An 8,622-nucleotide genomic window follows, 5' to 3' on the forward strand; every position below is an offset into this window, starting at 1 on the left:
CAAAACTCGAAAATTAAGCCTAAGAACTTTTCCTAACCCCCCCCCCCCCCAATTTCTCACCCCAAACTCAAAATTAGATGATGAATTTATGTTTAAATTAATGGGTTATAAGCAAAAAGGAGTTAAGAATCATTACCCGCAAACTCCCTCCTAAAATCTTTCCAAAATTCGTCTCCTACCGAGCTCCCAATTCAATTTTGTGATATGAACTCAAAACCCTCGATTTTGAACTTTATGTTCTACCCAAACGCGACCTTAATCGCGATCGCAGAAACTCCCACGCGATCGCGAAGAGAAACTTCTACTCCTCAGCTGCCTCACTTCTTCCTCTTCGCGAACGCGACGTAGCCCACGCGTTCGCGATTCAACTTCTGCCAATACTACGCGTTTGCATTCCCTTTCCCGTGATCGCATGGAACAAATTCCCCTCTGCCTCATCTAAGCCTTCGCGATCGCGAGCCTCCTCACGCGATCGCGATGAAGAAAAGTCTGCAACAGAAAACTAGAAAAATCTGATCCTTCTCCAAGTCCAAAAATGGTCCGTTAAGCATACGAAACACACCCGAGGCCTCCGGGACCTCAACCAAATATGCCAACCAATCCTAAAACATCATTAAAACTTGTTTCAACCTTCGGAACGCTCAAAACAACATCAAAACACCAATTTAGCATTGGATTCAAGCCTAAGAACTCCAAAAACTCTCAAATTACGCTTTCGACCAAAAGGTCTATCAAACCTCGCCCGAATGACCTGAAATTTTGTAAGTACATCACATTCAACACTACGGAGCTACTCCAACTTCCAGAATTCCATTACGACCCCGATATCAAAATCTCGCTATCGAACCAAAAACTTCAAAAATTCAACTTTCGGCATTTCAAGCCTAAATAAGCTACGGTCCTCCAAAACAGAATCCGAACACGCCCCTAAGTCCAATATCACCCAACAGAGCTAACAGAACCGACGAAATTCCATTCTGAGGCCGTCTTCATACTGCTCCGACTATGGTCCAATTTCTAAAGGTTAAGCTCTCTTTTAGGGACTAAGTGTCGCAAAACACTCCGAAACTCAAAGCAAAACATCCCGACAAATCAAAATAGCAGAAACAAACACAGAAAAAGCAGTTAATAGGGGATCGGGGCGTTAATTCTTAAAACGACCGACCGAGTCGTTACAGACAAGAGTTGAGCAACACCGAATTAATCAATGGGAGAAATATGGGTCGCAAAAGGATAGGTGCAAGATAGCTAATTGGGATTCAACTCTAGTTCAATTTACTCTAATTTTCTAATGATTATCACGAATTCACTCAATGATTAATTTAAACGTGTAGACAAGACTCCTCTCTCGATAAAATTTTAATTCTATGAGGTGAACTAATATAAGCACTATGGAAATATGCAAGCATGCATTAATGGATTAGTCTTCAGGAAAACATCTTCTGAATATTCTTCTAACTTGATTAATTCAACAATTCAACAACCTCTTCGATTACTTAAGAGAATCACTGAGTTAAACCAAACAAAATAATGCAAAGATAATGACCACAATATTCCTCTTCCAATTAAATAAACTGGTGAATAAACTTGCAAACAATTCGAAGCTCCATAAATAAATACATGCAAAATAACTAGAGTTAAAGTCCATAAATATCAATCAAACCCTAAAGTAAACTATTCCATAATCATGGAGAAAGTCATCGCAAATATAGTTAAAGAATAACAAAACATGAATTGATCAATCCAAACTCGGGTGTTGAGCTAAGGAAAGAATGATGAATCTTTGTGCCTTAGAGTCTCGAAAGCTCTCCTAGTCTTCCGTAGGTCAAAAGTCCTTCAAAATTCGTATTTTTGGTGTATTTATACCATGTAGGAGTGGGCCCAGATTAAACTACCCTTTTTAAGCCGTAACCGAAAAATACTCTGAAAAAATTGCACAGGCGCGCCGCCCCACGCGGTGTGCTAGTGGAAATGTTCAGAGAGCGATTTCTGAGGGACAACAGTAGAATGCACTGCCGTGCCACCCCATGCGCCACCCCCGTGTGGCGCGGCAGTGTTAGTTTTCAAGAGTAATTTGTTTCTTCACTTTTTGAAATCCAAACTTGGCTCCCGGCCGTCGAACACGATACCGTTTTAAATCCTTGGTTGATTCCATATTGTTTACCCGTAAAAAATGATATAATTGAATTTATGGCGTGGTTTATAGACATGTGAATCGATTTGATCCCAAAATAATAAATAAATTGAAAGAAATGCAAGACTTATCATTGAAATTGAGATAAAACAGCAGATAGCTTGGTTTCGGGAGCAAGGCTTCCGAAGGTAGCAGTGAGAATAATATCAGACAAAAAATAAAGTTGTATTTATCTTAGAATAGTATGTAGCATAAGTTTGTCAGAATTTTCCGGCCTACGATGGCTGTTGAAGTAGCTATTTATAGCTAAACCTGAGGGACAAGGTCCTAGGATCAAGCTCCTCTTAACGGACAATAATGAGGGTCATTGATGAATATGCAACGATAGACTATGAATACCAAAATTTTCTGTAACAGATGTATATTTAATGCTGAGGAATATTCTTCATTGAATGTCATGTGGTGGCAAATTTTTGTTTGTCCCCGTTGATAATGTTCCCTTCGGGATTTACCCGAAGCCAGCCGAAGCTGTTGTCCTCGGTCCCGGCTTCCACTCGCTTCTTCTTTCGTCTATCCCCGGCTTCACGTATCACTCTATCATTCGAGTATTTAATGAGAACTGATTTTACCCTATATGCCAAGATATATTGTACAATAGTTTATTATGGAGAAATTTGATACCTAGCAGGTGGAACATCATATATAAATTTTCATGCAATTACTCATCTATTGAACCTTATAAATATAAATATCCCCATACAACAACCTCCACGAGTCCGAAGAACCGAATTTTGTTTTGTCCTCCAATGGAGGACTCCTCTAAGCAACCCCTTCTTCCGCCTAGAGACCCTCAAATCACCGACCTAGCTAGTGACAATTATCTTATCAGATTATCACATACTTCTTTTGCTTCTTCCTTTGTTGCTGATTCCGATGATATTCCCCCTATTACTGGAATCCGAGATTTCTTCAGAGAGTTCTCTGTTGAATCTAAAAAACTATGGTATCTTGCTGGTCCAGCAATATTTACATCCCTTTGTCAATACTCTCTTGGTGCTGTCACTCAAACTTTTGCTGGACATGTCGGGACTCTTGAGCTTGCTGCCGTTTCTGTTGAAAACTCGGTCATCGCCGGTTTCTCTTTTGGTGTCATGGTAAAAAAAAGTTTATTCTAGGAATTCTCTGCTCTTTTTTTTTTTCTTTTTTTTTTTTTCACATGGTTTACAAACAGGGCAACAATGACTATGAGACCTCGTGCATGTACTGTAATTTTTTTTTTTTTTTTTTTACATCTCTGAGTTATTACCTGAGAGGGGAGAGCTTGACTATAAAGCTTATATCTAAAGATCTCTCAGTGTTTTACTTGACAAGTGTCCATGTCAATTGAGGGAATATGATGACCTTTTTTTCCACATGGTATAAGAGACCCATTCGCATTCTTAGTTCACTCAATATTGAGTTGTGTTATATATACTTCCCGCACCAAATGTTCAATCCTAAGTGTGTTAAGTGTTCGACATTGGTTGAGGGAACGAGAAATTATACTCTTACATGATTTTGGGCTAATCCTTACTCCGTGGATTAACTTTTTTAGGATTGAGTTAGACCCAATGTTTATTTTCTTTACAATTATAGAGACGTACTAGAGCAAAACCACTTTTATTTCGAATTTAATGGCAGCAATATTTTCCATCAGAACCCCCAACCGGAAAGGAATTATACAACCATGTTCTTGATTTAGTTATAAATATTTTGATCTAATTTGTTTGAATTTTGAATTGATGGTCATTTTTTTGTTCTTTTGTTTGGACAGTTGGGAATGGGAAGTGCGTTAGAAACACTATGTGGACAAGCATTTGGAGCAGGACAAATTGACATGCTAGGAGTATACATGCAAAGATCATGGGTTATTCTTAATACAACAGCAGTAATTCTAATGGTACTGTACATTTTTGCGGCGCCATTTCTGAGATTAATCGGACAAACAGAGGACATATCACGGGAAGCAGGGAAAATGGCGCTATATATGATTCCTCAACTTTATGCATATGCCATGAATTTTCCAATCGCCAAGTTCTTGCAGGTATGGGTGGATTCAGGATTCAATTTGATGGTTGAATTTTTAAGTTCTTCTTATTGAACTTATTATATATACTTTTTGAAATTATGAGTTCAAAATTTAATATTTATTTAGAATATTAGTGATTTTTCACACATATATTTATGTCTGTGCTCCGAAAATCTACTATACAGTCACAGAGCAAAATTATGGTCATGGCATGGATTGCAGCAATAGCTTTGGTATTGCATACTTTTTTCAGCTGGTTATTTATGCTAAAACTTGGGTGGGGGCTCGTCGGCGCCGCGGTGGTGCTGAACTCATCGTGGTGGTTCATAGTGGTGGCGCAGCTGCTATATATATTTAGTGGGACTTGTGGACAAGCTTGGTCAGGTTTCTCATGGAAGGCTTTCCATAATCTATGGGGCTTCGTTAGATTATCTCTTGCGTCAGCTGTCATGTTATGGTGGGTAATCCACCTTCCATTTTCTTTGATTTTATTGCGAACAGCTTTTAGTGGTGCCTAATTTTCGGTTTTATTATATTTGGAAAAAGATTTTCTTTTATTCATCCACCCAGTAAAAGAAATTTTATTTAATTTTAACATGTTTCAATAATTATGGCTAGTTACCTTTAGTAACTTTTAAGATATTCTCATAGTAATGCCATTTAATTTACGTATGCCATTTAAGGTAACCATTAACACGTTACAAAATATACTAAGATCGGATCATCATATACGAAACATACAGTAGTTACCTATTAAGCTTTTGGTCTAAGTTTTCAGCTAAGGGATCTTAATTTAATGGAAAGATAGTTTTACCTTTTAAATTAGTGGTCCTCTTGTTTCTGATCACTATGTTTATCTTGATCTGATTTTTGGCTTCTAATTAATAAATATTCAGCCTGGAAGTTTGGTACTTTATGGCGTTGGTCCTCTTCGCTGGTTATTTAAAGAACGCAGAAGTCGCTGTTGATGCCTTGTCCATTTGGTAAGTGTCGAATTGCTCTCTTGATGCTTATTGTCTGGCCATATTTTGAACACATTAAACTCTTTATTATTTACCATAGTTATTTAATTTGTGTCATATATTTTCCTTTTCTATTGTTTATATTATTCTACTTTGGTGGCTGTGTATATTAGACGATAAAAACTTATAAATGGGGCGGCTTGACAAGAATACTTTGAGTCAACGGTCCGTCACTTGTCCTTTCCTTTGGAGTTGGTGGAAAGTAATTAGAGACAAAAATCTTGTAAAAGTCATACACTACTAGTGGGAGTAATTATAATGTCAAAAACTATCATTATAGTTTGGAAAGGGCCTCCCTCCTAGAACGCCATAGTGAAATAATGGAAGGGAATGATTAAGATTAGCGGAGAGAAAGCTAACTTTAGGCGTGTTTCATGAGATGATCAATGATTTATTTATTTCAATCCAAGAAAAGACTATTTGACATTTCAATATCTTTGTAATCTCGGATTAGTACGTCTCTAGAAACAAAAATTATTACTTGTCCTTTTCATTATGTTTCACTCTCTTACTTTTGTCTCCCTCTCACTATGTTTCACTCTTACTTTTTGGTACACTATATTTTTCTCTTTATTTTTCAAAAATATCTGGAACATTATTTCTCTTTATAGCAACTTATATTTCAAATTGCTTTAATTTTCAATACCGGCCATTATTGGTTCTAATAAGTATTCTCTTCGTCCCAATTTATATGGTGATGTCTTAATTTCAAGAGTCAGACGATTTTTATTTATCGCAATATTTTCATATGCTTTTTGAATATTTACAATTGTTTATTATTTTGACTTACAATAAATTTTTATGTAGTTTGAAAAAATATAAATTTTATTTTGAAAAAATTTAAAATGTTATGTATAAATTAATGGTCAAAATCAAAAAGTGTAACTCTTAGAAATTTGAATAGTGTTAGTGTGCTACGTAGATTGGGAGGGAGTAATAATATGGACAAGAGATGCAACTTTTTGACTTTTCTTTCTCACTTCTTCAATTTGGAAAGAGTTTTGTTTTGTGGGCAGGGCGGCCCAACCCCAAAGCTCTTAAAATCCTTGCTTTTTTTGGAGCCTCAAAACTTACTAATTTAATATTATTTAATGTCTATTTAAGTAATCACTTGCTTATCATTGAAGACAGATTAATCTTCCCAAACATTTGATGTGAACTTGTCTCTTTTCATTATAACCACATCATTTCAGTAGATCGACTTCAAATAATATAAATAGGAATAAACAATATATGGATTTTATATCCAAGTTTAAGGTCTCTAATTAAAATTTGACTTTATCTCAACTATTCTATTAAGCTGCCCCTTATCTGCGGGCGGGGTTCCACTTTCAATTGCAAATTGAACGATCGTGTAATAGCTTCTAGTTCATTTTTATAGGTATATGTAATAGCTTCTATTTCATCTTTGTCTAAAGAATTAAGAGTTGTCAAAAACTGCAGTATGAACATATTGGGATGGGCGGTGATGGCAGCTATTGGATGCAATGCAGCTATAAGGTTTGACATAAATCGAAAAGGACTATATTAGTAGTAAGACAAGAGTCGTTCTCTTATACATTCTGACATGAAAAATAATATGCAAAATTTTCAGCGTGAGAGTGTCAAATGAACTTGGGGCAGCTCATCCAAGAGCGGCTAAATTTTCAGTGGTGGTGGTGGTAGTATCCTCATTCTTGATTGGCCTTCTTCTATCGGTCTTTTTACTCGTCTTTCGAAGGCAATATCCTACCTTATTCGCGGAGAGTGAATCAGTCAAGCGTCTTGTCTATGAGCTAACACCATTACTAGCATTCTGTATAGTGGTTAACAATATTCAACCAGCTCTATCTGGTGTGGCAATTGGAGCAGGATGGCAAGCTTTGGTTGCTTATGTCAATATTGCTTGTTACTATGTGTTTGGTATTCCACTGGGTTTACTATTAGGGTATAAGCTCAATATGGGTGTCCAAGTAAGTGTAACATGTCATTTTGTAAACCTACTTAATTATTTTTTCTTGTTTTGAGTGGTCCTTTTATTTAACATATTATTTTCATTTTTGTTTATGATGTCAGGGTATTTGGTATGGAATGGTTAGCGGAACTGTGATTCAAACTTTCGCCTTGTTTTGGATAGTTTACAAAACCAACTGGAACAAAGAGGTAACTTGAAAAATACTAATCCCTTCTGCGTTGCTGGATAAATCAAACAATCTTGACACATCACATAAAGGTAGTTACATATAATATATCCATAATAAGTTGAATTAACCTAAAGAATAAGGTAAATTTTTTCTTTTTCATCATTAAGGTACTAAAATAGGGTAAATAAAATATACTGGCTGAAAACTATTTATGCATCCATTCTTCCTTTGTGATCATTCAATTGTATCGGTTCCCTCCTCCATGCCCAAACTCAAAACAAATTGCCCCAGTTTGATTTGCAAAAAGGATTTAGAGAAGACTGGGAAATGTGTCCCAATTTCCTTGTCCAAATCCTTTTAATTTCAACGTGTAGTTGTCTAAAACTATTAAAATATATTTCCATACTATTGAGAAACGAACATATGACGAATACATTTATAGCATTGTCTTTATAAGATAACATTTAGGCGTCTTATACAAAACGGTCATATCTACTAGGCTCAACCATCACATTTCCATCAACTACTTGGGTCTAATTCCCAGGTACATATTGGGATTCACTGTCTATCCAAGTTTGTAACACAGTTAGTTTTGGATTTTCCTTTTTGTAAATTGCAGGCTTCTATTGCAGCAAAGAGGATAAAAATGTGGGGAGGGGAATCAAATGGAAAAGCCGATGATGTAGAGAAATGAACTGCGATTTGGAGTCATTGCATTAAGCTCATCAAATGTATGTGAAGCAATTTTGAAAATTTTAAGTTGCTTATTGTTCAATGTAACAGCTCAATAGTACTAGTGTTAATATCTTGAAAGTGGAAAAGACCCTTGATAAGTTAGCTTTTAGCTAATTTTTCTAGTGTTTTGATACAGCTTTATGCCCCATTTGTCGGAATTGATTGATTATGCTTTGAATGATGAGTTTCGGGATACGAAGTAATGGAAGAGCCTAGAGGAAACAAAAGCATCAAAAACATGCATGAGAATTGTGAATTGAAGCTTAAAAGTGTTGAGAGAATGAAGGAAGATAAGGTCAAGATGTGCGTATACGCTCCCTTCTTGCGTAGCTACACCGCTGAGGAATTGAATATGAAATTTTGGAGAGCTTATGAAATTAGCTACGCTGCTTCGCGTAGCTACGCCAACTGAAGACCTGAAGCCATGCTAGAGAACGCCGTTATCGTAGGTACACACCACTTTTTGCGTATACGACTAAAACAAATTTGGTCTAATTAAGGCTACAATAATTTGAGACAACGCTTAAAAAGTATTGCCAA

At 36.3% G+C, this 8,622-nt stretch overlaps 1 protein-coding gene across 2 annotated transcripts; it reads left to right on the forward strand.

The window, feature by feature from the left end:
- Positions 1 to 2,870: 2,870 nt before the first annotated feature.
- On the forward strand, positions 2,871 to 8,304 carry LOC109236806 (protein DETOXIFICATION 29-like). Of its 2 annotated transcripts, XM_019403036.1 has the most exons (9): positions 2,871 to 3,288; positions 3,948 to 4,217; positions 4,388 to 4,659; positions 5,099 to 5,185; positions 6,668 to 6,724; positions 6,819 to 7,176; positions 7,280 to 7,366; positions 7,967 to 8,078; positions 8,219 to 8,304. In XM_019403036.1, the coding sequence occupies exons 1-8, from the start codon at positions 2,941 to 2,943 to the stop codon at positions 8,039 to 8,041; spliced, it is 1,554 nt and encodes a 517-aa protein (XP_019258581.1). In that variant the 5' UTR covers positions 2,871 to 2,940; the 3' UTR covers positions 8,042 to 8,078; positions 8,219 to 8,304. The 2 variants fall into 2 exon arrangements, with proteins under 2 accessions (XP_019258581.1, XP_019258580.1); XM_019403035.1 differs by having other exon boundaries at positions 7,967 to 8,275.
- The last annotated feature ends 318 nt before the right edge of the window (positions 8,305 to 8,622 follow it).

Source organism: Nicotiana attenuata, unplaced genomic scaffold (genome assembly GCF_001879085.1).
Source record: "Nicotiana attenuata strain UT unplaced genomic scaffold, NIATTr2, whole genome shotgun sequence".
NCBI lineage: Eukaryota > Viridiplantae > Streptophyta > Magnoliopsida > Solanales > Solanaceae > Nicotiana > Nicotiana attenuata.

What these genes read in the sequence shown, in the direction of transcription:
- LOC109236806 (XM_019403036.1), top strand. Translation starts at nt 2,941, where the DNA reads ATGGAGGACTCCTCTAAGCAACCCCTTCTTCCGCCTAGAGACCCTCAA. An exon ending in GTTGATGCCTTGTCCATTTG is followed by an intron (nt 5,186 to 6,667) that starts GTAAGTGTCGAA and finishes CAAAAACTGCAG; the next exon opens with TATGAACATATTGGGATGGG. An exon ending in GGATGCAATGCAGCTATAAG is followed by an intron (nt 6,725 to 6,818) that starts GTTTGACATAAA and finishes CAAAATTTTCAG; the next exon opens with CGTGAGAGTGTCAAATGAAC.